Raw genomic sequence first — 22,581 nt, 5'->3', positions numbered from 1 at the left:
GACTAATGAAGTTTAAGACATTTCTCATCATTCTTAATATTGTTGTATTTATGAGACCATGGGAAGGAAGCTACATGCTGAAAAAATATGGTTGTGTTGGAAGCAATTTGTGAGTCAGGAGATCAAATTTTTCTGTTATGCTGAGTGTGAGTGACAGAGGGTCTGGTTAAGGTGGGAGAAGAGAAAGGTCAGTAAGGCTAAAAAATACATCTTTAGCTTGTTTCTTGGTGTAATAATACATGTTACAGAAGGTTTGTGTTTCTGACACTCCTGAAATTAAGATTGTTAAAGTTAAGTACAATGATTTTTGTGTATAATGTGTAATGAAAAACAGAAGGGCAGTTTTTTTATATTCTGCCTTGACACGTTGTAATGCTGTGCTTGGTGCTTGGAGAGGCTTTGTGGTTGATGATTATTGTTGACAGGAGCCATAGTTTTTATTACTAATATTATTTTAAATGGAAATTCTTTTTCAGGTATGAGTTTTATTTAGTGTCTGCAGTCATAGTTCCAAGGTGCTTTTGGTGTTAAATGTAAGCAGTATTGCTTGCACAGTAATTGCTTTTAGCTGCCTATCTTTACTCCTGCTCTAGTGCTGACAGTTGCACTCCTCTGACCCTGTGGAAAGCTGGTTTGCTGAGCTGCAGCAGCAGAAAGCCCTTTAATTTTTGTAGCAGTAATTTTCTGCTCATTTGTCTCTCCCTGGTTTTCTTGCAGGATCTGAGGAGTGTTGGCGCAAGGGAAGGAGCAGGGATATGGAGGCAGAGGCCACCCAGTGTGTGTGGCAACACTGACTCAAGTTGTTTCCATTGTAGTTGGAGGAATGTTCAGAACGGCTGAACTGTGTGGAATTGTTTCACTTTGCTGGCAAACAAGAGTGGGCTGATTAATTCTGTGGTGGTATTCAAATTAAGTAATGTGCTGTATTCAGGTATTTAGTATTTCCCAAGAAGCATTGTGCACCCTGTGTCTTTTGTATGTTACTATTCACACATCTTCAAAATCTGTAATTTCATCTTTATTAGGTGAGTCCATGGTTCTGGATGTTTCAGGTATTAGATAGACTTGGCTTGATAGAACATTTTAAAAGGACTATTGATAATTTTTGAATAAATGCTTGATTAAGTACATATAGTCAAAAAATCTGTATTTTTTTTACCTGTAAAACATCCAATTTCAAAATCTGAGTTGACTTCAAAATATGAAAATTTTTGGTTTTCTTGTCTGTATAAGTAGTGATTTAGAAATAATGTACAAATGAAAGGTTGTTTTCCTGTGAAACTGAAAGTGTCTTTCCTCTGAATATTTTTAATGAAAAGTAGCTATGGTTGCTACAGTTTATAAATGAAGTGTGTGAGAACATGAGGCTCAGTCCTGTCATTTGTCTTTGGAGAATTGCTTAGCATACTTAAAAGGCCTGCTAGTGTGTGTTTGTATGTGGGAGTGAGTGTGTATATATAAATATATACATATGAAAATAAAGATATAGATATATATGAAAAGGTAGTAACTGAATAAGGATATGGTGGGTGCTGCATAGATTCAGAAAAGTGTAAAAACCAGTAATCATTGTAGCGTTTTCTTCCATGTTGTCCTGTCTCCATCAAGTCATGAGACAAAATAATATCCTAAAGCTAACAATTTTGGTAATATTTGTTGCTTTTAGTTGATCTTTCGAAGTAAGAAATTTTTACGTATTAGATTGCTAGCCTTTATCATTTATAGGGAGGTTTTAGAAGCTTTTAATCAGAATGACACATTAGTTTTATAGTTTGGAGTGTTTCAGGATGATGTCACTGTTGGGATTCTTCCTCTTAGTCCTTTTGGTTTTCCTGTTTCTAGGTTACATGTTGATAGATATCTCCTTCAAGCTCTGTAGAACTTGCCCTGAAGCATGTCTTAGGCCAAGGACAGTCATACCATAATAGCTGTTCTTTATGTTACTGAGTTGCCAAGTCAAACAAATCTGGATTGACTGTGTACATGTGTGCACAGTTGTTCAGCCATCCATTTCTGCTGAATTTAGTAGAGCACACAGTATGCTGATTATGTTGATTGGCAGAATTATTTTGAATCGTGTCCTGAAGTGCATTCAGTCCTGTGGAGGTATTTGTGTGTGGGCTCATTAGGGGCCTGTGGGGAACTCAACCCCTGGCCTAGGAGTAGCGTCTTGAGCAAGTTGGGATGTCAGTGCCATCTGCCCAGAGTAGCACCAGGAGAGCATTCCTGGGAACTGTCAACATACAGGAGATAAAATAGGCCATACTGCTGATACGTTGCTGGATTATGATAGAGGAGAAGAAGCTGCAGCAGTAAATGTATTGGCTTCTATTTCATGCATGCTGGCATTTGAGAAGAGAATGGATCAGTAGCAGATGATGGCTCCGCAGTTAAAGTAAAACTTGAGGATGGAAAAGGTGATGTGCATGGCTGTCCTTTCTTAGTAGCTCTTCATCTTTGCTGTAGAAGATACCTCATGAAGGTTATGCCTGAAATCTCCTTTGTAGTACTTGTGAGGATTGACAAAAGGCATTATGAGAGATGTGCCACCAGTGCCTTTTGGGGTTTGTTCCTCTTGGGAGAAGGTGAAGATCAGATAATTGTGTGATGTGCATGATAGCAGAATTGTAGTCCTGCATGAGATTGTTGTGAAAACAGTGTGGTTTTGTTGAATGCACACATTAATGCACATTTGTTTCATCCATTGTATCTTCTCCCCTCTGCTGCCTGCTTTGTAGCATTACTTTCTTCATGTTTGTACATGGTGGTTTAAGCCCAGATACAGCTTCTGTAAAACCTTCCGTGAAAGCTTTAGGTGTCTTTATAAGGCCTGGTGCTTCACTTCACTCTAAAAGTGCCAGTGAAAATGTTTGGTAAATAAAGAAGATGGACCTATTTTGAAAGTATAGCTTATTTGTTAAAGTAATATGTAAAAAGGTTTTAAGCAGGTCTCTGCTCTTTGGGGCTTCCACTGGTCAGTGCTTTGGAAAACAGGAGAAGTGGCTCAGGAAGAAAAAGCTGTGAGCTTTTAAGTCTTCCATGGACACCTCGGTGTATGTATGTTGTCATGTAATGGTGGTGTATGCTTTCATTCCCGCTTCTTGTGACCTGATATTCTTTGCATGTGGATATGGGCTGTGCCGCTAATTCTCTGCAGGGAATGAAAAAAAAGATTCCATGCAGAGTATGGCAGCGCCTACACAATAGAGGCCTCCAGTGAGGCAGTAGTTGCTGAGTTACAGTTTCCAACACTGAGCTTGCTTCTCAGTTGCTTCTTCAGTGCCTCTGTATTAGTGTTTTCATCGGTGTTGAAACCATACAGTAGCCTCTAGCACTTTCAGAGAGAGCAGTGTGACAGATTTTACTCTTCCGTTGCATTGGTCTTTTAAGTCTCTCTTGGGTCCACACAAGGATGTGAACAGCTTCACATGTGTCTGGTCCATGGTGTTTTCTCATAGGTGCTGTTATTATCTGTGCCTCCAGTCTGGGCCCCCTATGCTGCGGCCTTTTCTTGAATTCCAGCAGATCCAGGACTGCTGACTGCATGCAGCTGGGATAAAGGGGCTGTATTTGAGGTGCGCTTAGCGCATAATTCACCAGCAGCTTCAGCAGTCCTGCTTCTGGATGGCAGGCTGACTTCGGGTGGATGCAGGTGTCAGAACTGTACTCTAACTGTGGAGTGACAGGATCTTTCAGAGTGTGGTTGTTAAAGTGCTCAATAATTTGGGAGGAGGGGTAGTTTTTTCTTAGGGTTGAAGTGACTTGAAAAAGCAAGGGCACAGGGAAAGAGAGAGAATCCTGGTTTTGGAAGTGGGCCTCATTCTGAAAGTTCAGATGGAGACTTTGTTTACAGTTTCTGTTTTCTGAAACCATACTCTTTCTTTGACTGCTGTCTCAACATCAGAATTAACCAGTAAAGAGTACAGGTCTGAAATAGCTTACAAAGGGAGACTGTGAAAATGTGATTTTGTCCTTAGTCCACAGATTAGCGATTGGAAAGGGTTTGGTAAAACCACCAGGGCAATGATATCCTGAGGAAACTTCTGATATGGGCTAATTAGACCCATAACAAACTGAAATAATTTGAAGTCAAGTTTCATCCTTGACCTGGGAAAACTTATTTATTTGCAAAAAGGGAATTAATGTAATATCCTGTCATTGCAGTACTTTATTGGTACCTTCCTTTTTTTTTTTTTTTTAATATTCAATCCTAGGCATCCTGCAGGTTTTCACTGTTTGGAGTCCATGGTCCTACATTTTCTGTTTCAGGAAAATGAAACATATTAGTGAAAATTCTGTGGTACATTCAAGAATGTAATGTTTGGGTTAAACAAAGATGGGAGATTTGCAGTTTGCTAGGCAGATGAAATGGTTGTGTAGTTAAAATAGATAATTATTAAAATAGATAATTATTAAAATAGATAATTATTAAAATAGATAATTATTAAAATAGATAATTATTAAAATAGATAATTATTAAAATAGATAATTAGTGAAGTGATTATGTTCTTTAGTTTTCTAGTATGCAGGTCTAAACCTTATGTATCCAAATTTTTTTTCAGTTTGCATTTCTGAACTAGCTAGTTACTCTTACTTGGCTAAAATGTGCATCGGTTGCATTTTAAATCTTTCTCAGTACTGTTCTGAAAAATAATGCTACAGTAAAATTAGAAGTCAAAGTACTGTTAAACCTCTGCTCTATGGCTGAGAAACAAAGCTTGTGGGTGAGATAAGGGACTTAGTTTTCTTGGCCCTAAAAGCAGAGACCTCTCATGTCCTGTGTGATCTGGTTGAAAGGTGCTGCTGAAATGTCTGCCTACTTCAGCATCTCTGTTCCAACCTCAGCTGTGCAGAGACACAGAAGTGCATCCTTTCACTTAGATGTTTTTGGAGTCTCTCCTCTTTCATAAGTTCCCTTTCCTTGTCTTAATGGCTCTCCTCTATACTATTTTGTCTACCATAGAAAATGGCAGTTCTGTTCCTATACTTTTGAGGGGAAGAGGGACTCATGCTTAGGGAATAAGGGTCTGGTTAGTCTGTAATCCTTCATGCTGCTGTTTGAGATGGAAAAAGTTTGAGAATGAATGCAAATACTTCGGGGTCTGAGGATGTAAACAAGGGGCCCAGAACCAGTAATACAGAATTACTGGTGCAGTTACTGCAAGAGGCATTAGTGCTGGCCTCTTTGGTGTTGCTTTCACTTTTAACTGCAGTGTATGGCTTTTTCACTGAATGATATGAATGTGTTTAGGCTTATTTGTGAAAAGTTGCTCTGTTAGATGCGGACATGTCCTTGATGATAGCTTTTTCATGCTGTATCTCCAAGATTTCTTAAGCCTCAAGCAGCAATCATGGGTTATTCTGATTATTGGGAATGTTTTTTGTTATGGAGAGCAATATGATGTCTTCTTTTTCTGTTTTAGACTAGAAAGCATCTCTGGTTTTAAACCAAAATGTTTTCTTAGTAATTCATAGGCATTAAAATACTCTTGGCATGATAAGCAACTGTATTTATCTTTCATGAATGTTCACCTTCCTGAGTATATTTCAAGTATTTAAGTATCAATATTTGACTTATTAGTAATCATTCTGAGGAAAGGACTGCCAAGCTGCTTGCTTTTAAGGTTCTCAAGCAGTGTTTGAATGAAACTAGCTAGTGGACAGATGTGTAAGGTCTGTGCTTGGTAATGCTGAGTCTTCATCATGTGTGTGAAAACTCCAATAATCTGTCCTTCTTACTCACAAGATGAAGCATATAAATTTAGTATCTCCTACTTCCTTGTCTAAGAATGTTGGTTTATCTTTTTTTTAACTTCACAACTTCAACTAGAATTCATCAAGCAAATGTGATATTTAGAAGTGTGAGCTGTACTTTTTGATATTAAAAACACAGAGGTAAAATATTTCAACAGCAGTGCAAAGGAGAAAAAAACCTGGATGTGTAAAACTAGTAGGAAGGCCAGGCAAAAACCATAGCTGAGTGTAATTTAAAAGGAAAAAAATATAGATGGGGAAGAGGACTTTCATGGGTAGATGTTTCACATATTTGAGAGAGGAGTTCCTGTATAGTGGTGTTGAAGAACTATGCATTCTTTGCTTTTGCCCTTTGATTCATTGTAAGGGTCCAAAGGTGGCCCAAGTGCAGCCCTCTGGCTTCTGTTGGCAGTGGTAAAGGGACAGATGAGCTTATTAATTCATTCTCTCTGTCAGGCACACACTTCAACAAGGAATAAAGGCATTAAAACATTATATATGAGGATGAACAAGTTTTGGAATTAAGAAATTTTGGAATTTAGAATTTTCAGGTTTGCTACTTTAAATTGTCCTACAATTATGTATCAAACTATAGCAATGAGGTGCCTTCTTAAAAATGATTAAGGAGTTCTAGGTATTCCAAGGCTATGGGGCACAAATTAATTCTAATTAGCCCATGGTAGAATGTGTCATTGAGGTTTTCAAAACCTGTTCTATATGGTAGATATCCCAGCATGTTTTTCGAGACGTTTCACCATGTTAAAATCCACACAACACCACCTGGAGGGTTCTTCTTTAAATTGCCAGTCTGCTTTGTGATGTGTATCTCCAAATCCAGCCAACAACTCAAAGCGTCTGAACATCTGCAGTGACCACATTACATAAATGTGCTGGCACGGCTGTCGGTTCCTCCCACGCATTCAAATGAAGCTGGTATGGATGTACTGTATCTTTTTAATCAGCTTTGTCCAGCCATCTAGGTGATTTGTCTTTGGAAATTATGTCAGTTACTTAAGAATTTGTGGTACCTCATGTATAGGCAAGGAAAGTGTGGTTGTAAGAAACTGAGCAGGAAGAACGAAGCTGTATAAACTGGTGATTAAGGTCCTTTCTGGCAGATGAGACCTTCATGATGTTTTCAGTATTGTGTCTCTTTCTGAAAACTGCTTTCAGGGCATGCAGGTAGGTGAAAGAAAAAAAAAATGACAAGTTTTTTTCTGACGTGAACTTCTAGGCTGGTATTTTTTGGTGGTGTCTATTATTTGTTATTTGGACAAATGTAACAACTCCAGTTGCAACTTGAATACTTTTTTACTTGGAGTTTCCAGGGTCACATAAACTAGTTAAATACTTTCTTTAGAAGTTAACCCTTATACCTGTTATATAATATGATGAATTCATTGTATTTGCAGATGAGAATGATTTAAATAATTTGATTTTACAAATGCTTTGTGCATCATGGCAAATAAAAATTATTTTTGTATCCTGTTGCTTTCATTCAAATACAATAGATGAAGCATCATAATTGCAGCTATTGGAATTTACTTTTTTTTGTTCCCAGGCTTTTATTCTTAGTAGTGGAGGTCATAGTTTTTATCCAGTCCCTCATTTTTTAGCTTTATTTCAAGCTTGCATGTTTTCAGTAACTTAATACTTCAGATAAAATTCTCAGTATTTCTGTAACAATTAACTTCTTTTAGTGTTTTTCTGTTTCTGTGGAAAAAGTGGAAGTCTAATGGCTTTCAATTACAAACATAGATAGACGTTGTGTCATAAACTTAATGGGTGTTTATTATGTTTTCAAAAGTTTTGTGCTTTTTAAAATAGGTTTTTATCTTAGCCATTCCATTATGACCAAGTATATTATTCTGATAGCATTTTGGCATGGGTTGGTGCTATTCCTGAAAGCAGTCCCTTGATAGAAGATTTCTAAGAGACTTTGAGGATCTTCATTTCAGGGGTGGCTGGGGGATGGAAGGAGCCTCGCTAGTTAATGCCTGACTACATCTTTTCTGTATTGTAATGAAAAACTTTTTGTGGGTATTAATGATGTCAGTTCCATCAGCACACAGAGTGTTCTTTTGCCAGCACAATGAAGAACCTAATGTAAAGTCATCACGTACCTTCAGAATCTGTCTGTCTTGATGTCTTGGAGGCTTTAATTTTGTCATATGAGTTCAGCTGTGGGCTGTTGATAGTTGCAGAAATCTAGACAGGAGTGTGAGGGAAAAAAAAATGATGTCTTACTTGAGTAGGGTTTTGTAGATTTAAATGGCAACTATATCAAGATACTGCAGATAGTTTTATCACTTTTGTTAAAGATTAAACTGTCTTTATAGGTACTGAATTATCCTTTGGTATCAATACATGTAATGGCCATGTTACTTCACTGGTAATAATTACTGAATTGGTTTACCTTCTAAGAAGTATTATAGTTCTTGGCTATTTGCAAAGCTCAGGATAAGAATCTGTATAATGCTTGGCATTATGCATTTTTTAGCTTAATTTTTTCTCTTGATTTGGTAATTTTTTGATACTTTAGGGTTGAATACTTTTTGGTAGCTTGCCTGTCAGTTTTGACCATAGATACAAGAAAAGTGTCCTAGAAAGCAGGATTACCTCCCTCCCAGCTGTTTGTCCTGTGTCCTCCAACCCACCCCATACGTTTTTCAGAAACGTGTATTGACAACAAATATGCCGAGTTATTACTAGCAGGACTGATGTCACTTTAAGGGACATCACTGGTATGACATTGATTTGGTCTGGTGGAGTTTGACACCACCTGCATTTTGGAAAGAAAAGATCTCTTACCTACACTGAGATCATGCATGTGCATATCAAGGAAATGAGTCACCTGGTATTTTCTATTGGAGAGAATAGAACCAGAGCAGTCTCCTGCACATGTGTAGCAGGCTTTGACATGCACGGATTTAGCACATACATGGAGGCAGTTCCCATACTCATAAGCTGAGAGTCTGCTCTAGACTTTGTAGGATCAAATTATCTCAGTGCCCAGAACTTGCTGATGTGCTCAGCCTGATGCCAAGTTGCTCTCTGAAGGATTTTCATGTATCTGGCACTTCAGATTGATAAATATAGGAAATTTGGATAGTTACTTTTAAAAAACTTTGCCCAAACTGGTGTGCTGTTGCATATGCATGCCTAAATGGAAACTCAGTCAGAGGTGAAAAAAGTGTCTACTTGTTGAGGGAGGCAAGAGTATGCCTCTTCTTCACTTCTGGTTCCCTGTTTGTGTGAAGTGGAGCCCAGGTTTCTTCTGGATTAAGCAGGTGGTGGTAATGCTTAGCTCTGACCTGGAAATAATTAATTGTCATGAGCTAAAGAAAAGTCTGTGAATGTTGTCTTCTCCTTTCTTAGAATACATATGCTGTTGACATTTATAGATTTAGTAATTCAGTCAGTTCTCCCAGCTACTGTGAAGAGGTGAGTTACTCTTCTGGCTTTGCAGAATGATTGCTCCTCACATTTCAGGAGAAGTTCTTGTGCCTCACTACAAGCCAGAGGTGGGCTTCCTCAGTTTTGACAATGATGCAAATCTGAATGTGGTCCCTGAAAATTATATTTCTGTCTCAAAGATTTGTTCAGACCTCCATCACCTCCCATTTTTTCTGTCTTAAGAGCAAACAAAAATAAGTCATGCTTGTGTTAAACTTTCTCTCCTACTTTCAGTCTTATCCACAGTGTAGCAAGGAGGCTTTCTGTTCAGTTGTTCATTGAATTTCTTATGTTTCACCCTTTATGTTTTAAATAATAAAAATACTGGCAGTTACAGAAATCACCACCCTTTCCGTTTTAAAGAGAAATTATCAAAATGTGGCAATGATTTATACGTAATTGCTAGGAGAAAAAAATAGCAAAGTAATCCATCAGGGAGTTTGTCAGAATATATTTTATGTACAAAATGTCTAGGAAGAATTAAAGCAAAATAAATAAGTATGCTGTGATATTTGTTTAGAGAATAAAAGCTTAATTAATCTTTCAAGGGGTTTGTGATGTAATTTAATATATAGAGAGGAAGGGTTTGGGTTTTGTTAAGCTACTTGCTTAATTTCACCTATAGAAAAAGATTTTATGTGGAGTGATTACCCTGAAAATATTGTGAGAATTTCCAGTAATCTCATCTGTCAGTGGAATGTAGCTTATTGTCCCTTCATGTGGTTTTGGGGGAGATATAGTTGCGACCTTTATAACTTTGCATTCCAAGATGTTTTTTAGATTCTAGTTGTCTTTATCGTTTTTTCCTAAGAAAAAAGGGAAAAGTATTAGCATAAAAAATTACTGCTTGATGCAAACTAAAATTTATCCTATGCATTTCACAGATGTACGCTGGTTTTCAAACAGTATTTTTCTGTAATACAATAATAGACCTGCCTTTCTAACCCTTATAGAAGTTACAATTCTGATTTCAAAGTTGTGTTTTTGTGGTCTTCCAACATTACTTGCAGAATTTTTTTTTTTTCCTCCAGTTCCTCATTTCAGGAGCCTTGCATTTGTATGAGCTTGTCCCACTCCTCCACAACATGTCTGGATTCAGGAAGAGGTGGAATAATACATATTGCCTTAGGACAAGCCATACTTCAGTGAAAGGCTGAAAAGTGTAGAGCTGAAGGGCAGCGAGCCTCCTGTACCACGTGCCTGCGGTATGGGGGAGGCTGGATCCAGGAAAGGAGTTCAGCTTATTAGTCATACTTCTGCTTCTCCCATGTTGAGTGTTACCTTGAAACTTGTTTTGCAAAATTCGGGAATGAAAAGAAGATACAACAATGTCCATGCACTGAGGTGCCAGTCAGTGCCAGCCCTGGCTGTTGTACCCCATGCAGCATTGCAATCTCTCAGTTCAAGGTTGGCTGGAAGTTCTCTTGTACCACTAGAAAGCCATAACCTGAGAATGAGAGGCATCAGTTTTTCAAATGAACTGTGCTATACCTGGGGATTTTTAAGACATCAAGCAATTATTTTTATTAAAAAAGGAAACTTAAGCAGTGTTTAGTCTCATTTCAATTATTATAAAGGAGGAGGCTCTCGAGCACTCTGCAGTGCTCTTGTGGCTAACCTGTTCAAAGCTTTGTGCACTGTTGAATTTTCAGGATCAAAGGCATTTTGGCATGAACTGTGCACTTGAAAACTTACTCTCCTCATTAAAGAGAGATTACTTTATGGCTAATGCCCTGTCTACACTTAGCCCTGATTACTACACTACTTACAACCCTAGTAGGCATTGTGTGCCTAGGGAAAGAGCTTCAGACTACTTCTAAACCCACAGTTTTAAAGATTTTTATTGAGCTATAGGGTTTGTAGATAATAGAAACAGCAAATCTACTGTTGAAAGTTCAGTTTTTCCTGGAAAAGTGTATCTCAGGTCTAGAAGGATAAAAATGTATCAGTTGACCTACCTTAAGTTTTTTGCATTGTACTATTTTCTGTAAAATGTTTGTACTCACTGCTTAAGAATGATTGCTCTAAATTTCTGCATTTGATTCCAGCTTATATGCTGAGTGTATTTGTATATCTCTGTATTGCTCAAGACAAATTTTAAATGTGATAATTTTTGAAAGATTTTTGTTTTCTATAATTAGAACTTATGAGTTAGATATGTAGCTTTTATATCTTAAAACACCAGAAGTGGTCTCTGAGATGATTGTAGAGTTTTCTTAATTTCTCTCTTAAGTTATGTAGGTAAAGTATGTTCTGACCATTAGCTTTATAGTTTGGTTATTGGTTTGGGTTTATTTTGGGGGGGTTTTCTGGTTTGTGTGGGTTTTTTTTTCATTTTTTTGGTGTGTTGTTGTTTGTGGTTTTTTTTTTTTTAACTTTTTTTTTCCAATTGAAGTAAAACAGAAGAGCTGTGAAATAAGTTTTCTTCCCTTATGGATTAACTCTAAAGATAATTGCAGTATTTAGGAAATACACATTTCAATTGCCTCTGCAATCTGTGTTAGCATCCTTACATGAATGCATTGTGAGATTTTAGTTTTTTTAATGTTTTACAGGAAATCCCTGCCTCCTTTATTGCTAAAAATGTACTTGCTTTTGTTGTGAAAAGCATTTTAACCATACCTTATGTGTTTTGTTTTTTTTTTTTTTGTCTGGGAAGAATGAAGGATTGGATGTATTTAAAAGGCAGTTAAATGACACTCTGGAGAAAAAGATACTTCCCATGCTGCCATCTTGTAATTGCTTATTAGTATGGACATATACATCAGGCTTTTCCTAGATCATGATTGTATGCTTCTCATTTGTTGAATGGTTGGTGTGAGATCTTGCAGCCTGATTTGCCTTTCCTGCCCCTCTTCCTCTCCTCCACCCCTTCTAAAGTGAGAGATGCTTAGGCTTGGGAGCCATGCTTATGTGTAGGCTGCATGAGATTAAAAAAAAAAAAACAAGAATACAATTCCAGCAGTCTTAAATTGTGTACCCAGAACTAATGTCTGGGCTCTGATCTTGATGCTGGGCTGGAGTTTGAGGATGAATACTTATCATAGAATCATAGCGTGGTTTGGGATGGAAGTGACCTTGGTGATCATCTAATTCCATCCCCTCTGCCATGGACAGGGACACTCAAAGCCCCATTCAGCCTGGCCTTGGACACTTCCAGGAATGGGGCATCCACAACTTCTCTGGGCAGCAACTTGTGAAGTGCTCTGATAGTTTTGATGAATGCTCTAGAGAAGCCACTGAAAAAATTAATTCTTCCTTTGGAGTCTGAGCTCTTTGCAGTGTGTGAAGGCTACTGCCATTTCAGACCTTCCACTTTTTAAGTAAAGAATTATGACTTAGTTATGGGAGCAACAACCTATGTGCATAAATTGACTTGGGACCTCTGTGAAAAAACAGAATGGAATCTTACTCTTGGTCTATTAAACAGCAGCGAGTATATGCTGTAGGAGAATTGCTAGTGATCTTTGCTTTTTAATATATATTTTTTGAAGTGAGTTTAAAATTAAGGGCATCATAAGTATGAATTGTAATAAACTGACTGTTTTGGCTAATGATTTGTTGCCAAATATCCCTTCAATGCAGGATATTTTCCAAAATGTTTGTTTTGCTTCTTTAGAAGGACACGTCTGCAACTTCCTTGAAAGACAAAAACTACTTAATAAAAATACTTGCGTATCTCAAAGCAGAATAAAAAGTTCAGTGTTGAAAATGAATTGATTATTTCTAGGATTTGAGAAGTTTTTGCTCTTCACAGTTTGGAAAGCAAATGAAAGACTTAGAGTTGGGCTTTTCAGTGGTGGTTTCAAGGAGTTCTCTGGTGTGGTATGTGATAGGACTTCACCCAGGCTAATTGGTTAGCCATGGCATGTGCTACCTTTCTTTTCCTGTTCTCCTACACTGTTTGGTGGAATATGATGCAAAAGAGGGGACAGTAGAGTGAGAGTGAGTTGTTTGGAAAATTTTGATTAGAGACACGAGGGCAATTTGTAATTTTGTGTAGGAAGCAATGAGAAAGACATTGAGGCAATTTTGGTGGGGATAGGCTGATTTACAGCATGTGAAGTGAGGTTCTGTTGCATGTGTCACAAGTTGCCTCCCCATGGAACCTCCAAAAACCCAGGGATCTTGAACTACAGGCTGGGTGGCATTTCTTTCTGTATTTCTTAGCTATGTGTTTGGGAGTAGTCTTTGCACTTCCAGTACTGTTCCATTTAGGAGCAGTAGCATCCATATTCAGTAACTTCTTCTAAAGCAACAAATGTTTTTAATGTTTTCTACTATTCTTTTGTTCCACATGATCATCTGTATTTCCATGAGTCTTAAAATTCTGTCAAAATGAGAAAGGCTTAAATTATATTGAGGTATTGTGTCTGTCTTCCACTATATTTGGCGAAGTAACTGACAGCAGATCCTCCTTCCCCTGGAAAGTGGGGTGAGTGATGCTGTGCGCCTTTTGATCTGTGAACTCCCAGCTCTGACGTAATGATGAGAAGCCTGGAATTTTGCTGTAGTCATACAAGCTACTCCTGTCCTTCTTTTACCTCATTTTCCAACTGTGTTTTGGGGGTTGCTTATCTAGCTTGTTTTGTCCTTCTGCTCCTTTCCAATGTTCCTCTGTAAAATTAGTTCACTACATTAATAAGATAATTATGATCCAATATACCAGATTTCCCCTTTCCTGCCTAAATCATATAACATTAATGAAAGTAATTGTGTCTTGATATTTTTAGTTTGTCGTGCAGATAGCAGAAGTTTAGTCCTGGAGATAATCCTGTAGCAAGCTGAAATGGCTTCTTGCAGAAAAACAGGATGATTAGTGATGCCAAATTTGAAGACAAAACTGGAATCTGATAGCAAAAATATGTGTGATTTCCACATACCTGAAATACATACTGAGCTACCGGTCATGATTCTTGGTTAAAATGTAAGGTTTTATCATTAGCTTGTGTGCAAACAGAGAATACAGCAAGCGGACTAAACCCCAGACTTCAAATAACAAGTTCACCCAGAGTAGCTAACTGTTGCCTGAATTAGATACAGCTTCCAAGTATATGCTAAGATTTTTCCACTACAGCTTTTTATCACTTCCACAAGTTCAGCATGCCCTATACAGATGCTTAATTTGTATGCTGGGCCCTGTGATAAAGCTATTTCTGTCTATGAGATTCCAAAATTGTAGGCACTGATGTCAATGCAGATGAGGTTAGCCTAATTTGGTCAAGAGAGGGCTATGCCATGCAAAATCTTCTTTACATGGGCACACAAAGGCCAGTGCCAAGACTGACAGGTGTCCAGTGGGTGGCAAGGAGCTTCAGAGATAAACATTCTTGTTGGTACTGCTACAATTCTTCCTTCTTTAAGAAACAATGTAATAATTATATGGCTGTTTTCAGCATCCCTGCAGGACAACTAAGTAAAATGGTAACGGCACGTAATTTTACAAATGTAGATCTTCTAAATCGTATTGAAACAACGTCTTTTCTATGCTTAATTCAATTTCTGTTTAGTGTTAAAATTCTGACAATGAAAGTAGCATCTTGTTACCTTCAAAAATGACATATTAAATTCAGAGGTGTACTGCTGTGAATCGCTGTAAGAAAAATTATTTGGAAGTGTTTTTTAATTGTAGGAGGTCTTGGGATGTTGTAAATGTGATAAAGTGCGCACTCAGGTTGAATAATGAGGAGTCTGTACAAGGATATAGTACTTGAGAAAAGGCTGTAGAAAGATACTAGTGGTCGTATCCACCTTTTTTTCCGATGTCAATATGTCAGCAGTGAAATGTATCAAAAATGTATTAATCTATTAATAGAACACTTTCTTTGTATGCCTGTTTCCATACCTCCTTCCATGCCTCCCCCTAACAGGATTGCAATCATACATTGTTTTTTGCCTGGGAATTTTTTTATATTAGTTTTGAGCTTATAATTCTTCTGTTCCTTTGTCAGCTGCTTTTTTCTTAGTACTGACCTATTAGAAAAAAAGCCAAACCAAACAAAAACAAATCTGCTTTTTTATGTCCAGGAAAATATTTCTTACACTGCCATCTCTGTCATGGAAAGCTGAGCCTTTTCAGTGTATTTCAGTCTCAAACACAGTAGTCTTTTTCAGTTCCACACCTGCAGACATGAGGCACAACACCACTGAAAAGCTCTCTCTGTTTCAGGGTCAGCTTTATCTGTAGTGGGTGAGAAGCTGAAATAAGTAGATTTGGGTTTTGATTAAAAGTGTTTGGATGCATGGATTGCTGGCACCCACATGCTGACAGAATATTAATGCAAGGCAATAATTACGTGTTTAAAGCTGTGTAGATGTCTATAAAACATAAGGTTTGTATGAAAATCCCTTCATTAAACTTCATTGGCAAGTTTTAAAGCATTTGCTATAAGAAATATGCTTCTGCTACGGGTCAGAGATAGAGAATTTAGAAGTATGTAAGAAAGGGTTGTATTGGTAGCTCAATAAAATGAAAGGTGGGAAGCTGGCAATAATATATTGTGGCCTGGAAAGTGAGGGAAGGTATTGAAATGGCACATGTGTGCCATGGGAAGACTAGGGTTTTCAGCTTACTGTCTCATTAGAGCTTCTTCAAGTTTAAGGGGTTCAGCTGAAACTGGTCTGCCTATCCAATTCAGTTGGAATTGGTCAGTTTATCCTTAATCGGAAGACTAAAAGCATTTTTGGGTGTGGTGGGAAAGCAAATTCTGAAATAAGTGTTTAGTGCAGATGCATCTCTAGATGAATTTCCCCTAGGAAGAACACTGTAGCAGAAATTAACTGCTATGGTTTGGGTTTGTATATGGTGTATGGGGGGCTTTTTGTTGTTTGGTTTTTGTTCATTTTGGTTTTTTTGTTAGTTTTGTTTGTTTGGGTTTTCTTTAAGCTTAAAATGTTAGGGTATTTATTGAGGTGAAAGAAGTTTAATGTAGTTGGTCAGTCTTTTCTGTATTTTGTATACTATGATACCATGTGTGGATTCTTAGTTTTGTGCTTTGCCTTTTTGTGATCTTTCTTTGACACCCTTTATTCTTCATATACTTTGTGATGACTTTAAGTTAATTATTATTTTCATTTACTATCATAAATTAAATACAATATTGATTTCTGAATTTGACAGCACATGGTGTAACCAGTTTCAATGTTTGTGCTCTGTAGTTCTTCAGTTACTTTAATGGAAATAATCTCAAAAAAAAGAGAATGAAAGCCAGACTTTATTAATTTCAGATGTTCTGATGCTGTCTCTGCTTAATTTGTGAAAGTTAATATTCCAGCTTTCCTCTTGAAATTTCATCTTTTTTGACAACTTAATATTTTTATGTGATGGCTAGCAAGGAAACAAAAACAAAGATCATTTTATTACTGCCTTTCTAATATTTAACATACTGTTGGAGCTTTAGCATATGCCAGTGTGCTTAGGGAACTGCTGAAATGTGTTACATTTTGTTTTGTTTGTTTTTTCCCTGTGGGAATTGTTATTTTTTTTAAATGAGATTCGAAAATTGAAAATCCTTGCTTAAAGTAAATGGTAGCTGTGTTGCCAGGGGAATCTCAGTAAGCGTGAATATTTTCTTTTTGTGTAAACTGTGCTTTAAATGTTTCCTACAAAGTGAATTGAAGTGTGTGTGAAGGGGTTAAAGGTAGCTTTTAGCAGTGCTGGGTTAGGAAAAACTTGCTAGACAAGAACCAGGTAGGAAGATATTACTCTAGGCTTAGAGAGAGGTAAGCCCTCATAGCTATGGGAGTACCCATCACTTAGTCAAATAGAGGCTTTCAGTTGTTACTATAAATTTGATTTATTTTCTTTTCATGTGTGAATGAGAAAAGAAGCCCAGGGAGCAAGGGGAAAGGAGCACCTGACACTGTGCCCTGCCCCTGTGCCTTTTAGCCTTCATTTATTGCACTGCATTGCTCTCTTCTCCGAGTTCATGAGCTGGACAGACACATCAGTAGAAATTCATACATGAGCTGCTGTGTGTGGAGGCCCTGAGTGCTTCCTGTGCTCCCCCTTTCCACACACATGCTTCTAGAGGCTCTGAAGAATCACGGGTGAGCTAGCAGTGTTCACATAAGCGTAAAAGTTATTGGGAAAGCTTCTCTCCAAGGCATAAATCTTAAACCTTGGAGGTTTTAGAAGACAGACATGTTGTGTCCTTTGTGTCTTCTATTGATAATTTGTAAAGAATTATAAGATACAACTTGTGTGACTTGAAGGTCTCTAATTTTCTTTTCTGTTTGTTGTGATGTGTTGACAGTTTTGCCGTGTCTTTCTATGAGATTGTAAACTCAATGTTTTTTTATTTAGATTCCCATTTAAATATAGCACAGTAAGATGATCTTTCACTGTTCAAAGGCTATGCTTTAGAAATAGAACATAATTTTTTTATTCCAAAGTCTAAAACATCAGTAGGTTTTCTTGTCACACATTAATGTTCAACTGTTCTCACTTACATAGCCAGGTTACTTGCAATATGTGAAGTACATGGGAATTGAAATTACTGTTGATTTGCTTCCAGTATACCATTCAGTCTTGGCTGAAGGTGTATTTAGCAGCGAAGCACAGTAACTCAGAGCAGCTAAAATTCAACTTCTTGAGTTTTAAATCTACCTTTACTGAGTGGATTGCAGTCTTGAGACCCTGGTGGAACTTTGTCTTGTAACAATGGTACAGTTGTTTAACTCTTTGAAATCACAGATGAAGGTATTTGTATTGAACTCTAAAATGGGTCTTGTTTCTTGCTGTGAATGAGCAGGTTGGCAGTACCTGCCAACAGGTGTGGGCAGATACAGGCTGCTGTCGACCAGTCCTGATTGAGCATCTGTACAACTGCTAGTATGGTTCTCTGTCCAAGGTGATAAGACTCATTACATCCAAGGGTTAAAAATGAATATTTCCAAAAAAGTTAATGACAAATACATGTGCGTCAACTTGGTCCTAACTTTTTTGTACTTTTTTGGTTTGTTTCTTTAAAGAGGCTTTGAAAAATGTGGTGTATAGCTCCTTTCCAAAATCTCTTCTCTGGAGAGAAGCAGAAATCATAGTTCTGTGAATTTAAGCAAAGGCCTAAAGTGCCATAGTAAGTAAACATCCTTTCAAAATGTGTGTCTGAATAAATCAGAGGAACAATACTGTATTGTAGAACTTCAGTTAATCTTGTGATTATTTGTTTTACCTAAAACAGTAAATTTCAGCATTTCTATATTTAAATGCTCTAAATTGGATTGCTTGTCACTGAGACAGTTTATACCATATAACACTTTTTCTTATGAAAACACATCTAGCTAAAAAACTGAAGTTCATGATATGACAGAGCTACTGAGTGTTCTAATTTGTGTTGCAAAAGAGTAATTTTAAAAAGAAGTAAACTGTTCCAAGGTGTTTAATCTATGTGAGGAAGTTAAAAAAGTGTTCTTATACACCCCTCAACTACTGTATGTATGGTTTTGCCTTTTTCAGTGCTAAATGTCCATTTCTGTCAACCTGCAAAATCATGATGTTGAACAAATAAGAGGAAAGGTTTAAAACAGCCGACAGAAAAATGCAATATTTAATAATGTGGGGTTTTTGACAAATATTTATATGATTTTTTAATAAAATATCGACTACCTCTTACCCCTTTTATAAATAAAGGACACATAGCATGATACTGATAGTTTTCTATTCCTATGTTGCAGTAGCAATAGAAAATTCACAGAATGGGCGGTGGTACTAAAATGCAAGTTGCTGACTTCTTTCATTCATTGGGATTGTATCTTTTCGAAGGGGGCTTTCTTTCCTTTTCTATCTTACTGAAGGCTGAAATGGAAGATTTCAGCTGAAATGAAAAGTGGTTTTTAAGGGTATAATTTCTGCCCTTTGTATCCGTAGCTGTCCTTGACTTTCAAAGTTCATGTTTTGGAGTTCTCAGCCCTTGGTTTAACATCAACCAGCCTTTTGAGTTCAGTTGCAATGATTTAGGCAGTTGCAATGATGATTTATATGTGGTTGTGAAGGTGAATTTTGCTACCTTTCTTAGATTTTCATGTTTGCTTATGGCTTGCTAGCTGATATGTAGCTTTGTTGATGAGTCACTGTGCCTGGAATTATTCAAATGATGTGTAGATGTGGCATTTAGGGGCATGGTTTAGTGGTGGACTTGGCAGTGCTGGGTTAGCGGTTGGACTTGATGATCTTAAAGGTCCTTAACAATCTAAATGATTCTATGATTTTGTTAATAAACAGCTGGAGTAGTTGGAATCTTGTACCTAGTTGGATCTTAGGCTAACATGGCAAATCTTTTAAACAAGAAGCTGAATTGGAAGTAAAATGCTTAGATAATATTTTAAATTAAGATGAAAATAGATAGAAGTAGCATTTGTAAAAATTGGTCATTGTGTATACATTGTGAAATTCTAGAAGTTCTGCTCTCAGTATCTATAAAAATAACGGCGCATTTTCTTTTTTTCCCTTGAGAGCAGTCTTTAGTGGTTGGGTTGGGCTGCAGCAGTAGCTGCCCACACTTGTTACAAGAATACTCATAGATTACCATTTAATTAATCTTTTTTAGTGAAGTCTGCTGGAGAGAGAGATCATACATGGTATATAATGAGACAGGGAGAAAAGCAAAGAAAAGATGGAAATGAGTTGTGTTTTTTTTCCACTGTGTGCTGATGAATTTGTAAATGATAGGCATATTTCTTTGTTGTCATTACATGCTGTTAATATAGTAAAGTTCCCAGACTGGTTCACAGCAAGTAATAGGTCAGTCAGGAGTGTATCCCAGAAATCAGTGTGCCACAGGCCTCTGTTCTGGAAGGGGGTGTTTGAAGGGCAAAGGAGACTCCATGGAGATTTCTTTTCTGGGCCAGGTGTACAGGTGCATGCACATGAAATCAGGTCATTCTGGCAAGTAGGAGTGATAAGCATCAGGCCTCCAACTTTAGCATAAAAACTCAGGTGGTAATGGAGATCTACAAAGCCCTGCTGTATTTAAAATGGAGTATCATTTGAGACCCAGCAGTGTATCTGAAATCTGGTGCTCTTGCTTCAACTCTGGATTTCTTGTAGATGTTACTGAATTTTTTTTTTTTTGGGGGGGGGTTAATTAGAACATTTAAAGACACTTCTGCACAAACAATAGAAGTGCTAAGCACACAAACAGTACTAAGCTTTGTAAGGTGACCCTGAGCCATTCCTCAGGGCTGATGAACTTCAGGAAAATAAATAAATATACAAAAATATTGGAATAGATGGGTATTTAGAAATATACAAGTAAAATTTGGATCCTGTATGTGGTACTTCAAATATCAGAGTACGTAATAGGAAATAATGGGTTTCCACACGGAGCCTTGCAGATCTCTAGGAGTGTATATGGAAATAATTGTAGCCTTACAAATCATCATGGTGTGTTAATGGCGGAGCTCCTTTGAATGGGTATGAGAGCAAACTGGTATCTTTAGCAAATTCTTTAGTGGAGTCTTTGTAACAACTGTTGCAAGACCCCAAATGCTTTCTGCTCTATTGATAATGCATGCTTGTCTTATCAGGAATAGCGCAGAGAGGTTTGTTGAGTAAATTCAAAAATTGTAGCAAAAATTGCCTTTAACTGCTTAAATGCATCTACAGTGCTGCATATCATCAAGTCTACCTTGAAGCCATTGGGATATTTCTCTTTCTTTAGAAATGGTAAAAGACAACTATTGCACTTGTACATGTGAGCTGATGGTAAGGAGAGTGGAATAGGTAACAATTTGTATGTGAATGCTAGGTACTATAAATCTTGCTTTACCAAACATGGTGTCTCTGCAGACATCAAGACAATGGGTTTTAGAAAACTGAAAATCTGTTAGAAAGCAGTAAAGAAAAAGAGAAGAAAGAAAAATGAAACAGCATTAGCAACTTCCCCAATAAAAAAAAAATACAATGCAATGTATGATAGCTATTATTTTTATGTGCTTCTTAGTTTCAAGATAAAGCTGAGACTGGTGATAATGTCCACAGCTCAAGGGTCCCTGTAATCCCAGAACTGAGGCAGTATAACAGGGAGTATGTTAACACAGAGGAAATTCTGTATTACTTCATTTTTATGTAGCCTTCTACCTGCAGGTAGAAGGTTTACCCTACTTATTAATAACCTTGAATAATTTCTCCTTTGTTAAATGTAATCTCTTTCACTTTCATCTTGGAATTGTTAGTGAAGTTATTCAAAGCGGCACTTTCCCCAGAAGAAGCACTTTAGCTTCTGTGTTGATTTGTTAAACTTCTCATGCAGAAGAAACCAGTGCACTTTCTGATCTTACTTTGTCTCCAGATTCAGAATTGTATTGCCAAAACAATCTTTCCATTTCCAAGCCATAATTAAAACAGATAATGATCCAGTGGTGCTTAACAAGTAGTCAAATAAAATTATTTCTATGTTCTCATATTAAACTTAGGCATGAGACAGTTTTAAGATAACTTTCAGTAAGAGAAGGCTTCTTAATTAAACCATTTAATGGTGGAAGACAAAAGAAGAAAGGGTGATCACTTTGTGTAGTTCTGTTTCCTAAGATAATGTTTTATTTCTGAAATTGGTGGAAGAAAGTCTTGCCCCATCTGCTCATGCAGATGGGGCAAGACCATGCACACACTCCAAGAACATCTTCATGTGTTTTGAGATGGGAAAACAGAAGATTTGTTAGGGATTGATAATAGTGATGACGGAGAGGAATGCTTGACATTTCAAAGAGTATATAAGGCTATTTATGCTTGAATTTTATTCACAGGAGAGTTCAGTCTTGAAGCAAATCACCTCATTGTTCCTGTTTGGTGTGCTCATTTGATTGTTTTCCAGAGTGGTTTTCGTATGTGCTAACCAAGCTTCTTCCAAAAGAAACTAAATCATTCACTCATTGTGTGCACCTAATGTGCCTTAACCCTCACTAGGGTTGTAGAGGTTTGATCAGTTACTGGGTCATTTTTTGGCAGCTTTCAACCTCCTGTGGTAGGATCTGGTTCAGGAAGTTGGAGCAAATATGGCCTTCAAAACCAAATTAAAACTCCTGGGCTTCATATAGTATAGGTGTAAAGATTGGAGCAGCAGCTGTGTTTTGATCTGCTCTAGTTGTGCCAAGTGGTAATGCAAATATAGCCTGATGCCATTTATTGTGGGTTTGTTTTTTTAAAGAAACATCAGTCTAGTGGTGATTAATTGTCAGGGTGTTTTAACCTTGTCATCTGTTTGGAGGTGGTAATGTTTTTAAATTTATCTCTGTGACAGTTTGTATTTTATGTGGAACTTAACAGACCTTTAGATAAGTGCTGCATTCATGAAGTGAGGTACCAAAAGGCCCATTCTGAATGTTCTTGCCTTTGGTTTTGATCTGACTGTTTTTCTAGGACGTGGGGAAAGG

The 22,581-nt window shown here is 37.3% G+C and overlaps 1 protein-coding gene across 4 annotated transcripts in view; it reads left to right on the top strand.

The window, feature by feature from the left end:
• Window positions 1–22,581, top strand: part of PDE7A (phosphodiesterase 7A) — a 74,614-nt gene that overhangs the window by 9,240 nt on the left and 42,793 nt on the right. The window contains exon 1 of one of the 4 annotated variants that reach the window (XM_053939438.1): window positions 2,216–2,417. The exons of the other annotated variants lie outside the window; for them this stretch is intronic. Within the exon in view, the coding sequence (XP_053795413.1) occupies window positions 2,409–2,417 (9 nt within the window). The 5' untranslated portion in view covers window positions 2,216–2,408. Of the gene's footprint in view, window positions 1–2,215; window positions 2,418–22,581 lie in introns of those variants that run through there. 4 annotated transcript variants of the gene reach the window in all.

Source organism: Vidua chalybeata, chromosome 1, assembly GCF_026979565.1.
Source record: "Vidua chalybeata isolate OUT-0048 chromosome 1, bVidCha1 merged haplotype, whole genome shotgun sequence".
Lineage (NCBI taxonomy): Eukaryota > Metazoa > Chordata > Aves > Passeriformes > Viduidae > Vidua > Vidua chalybeata.
The sequence above is the reverse complement of the archived record's forward strand: the minus strand, read 5'-3'. Positions and strand labels throughout refer to the sequence as shown.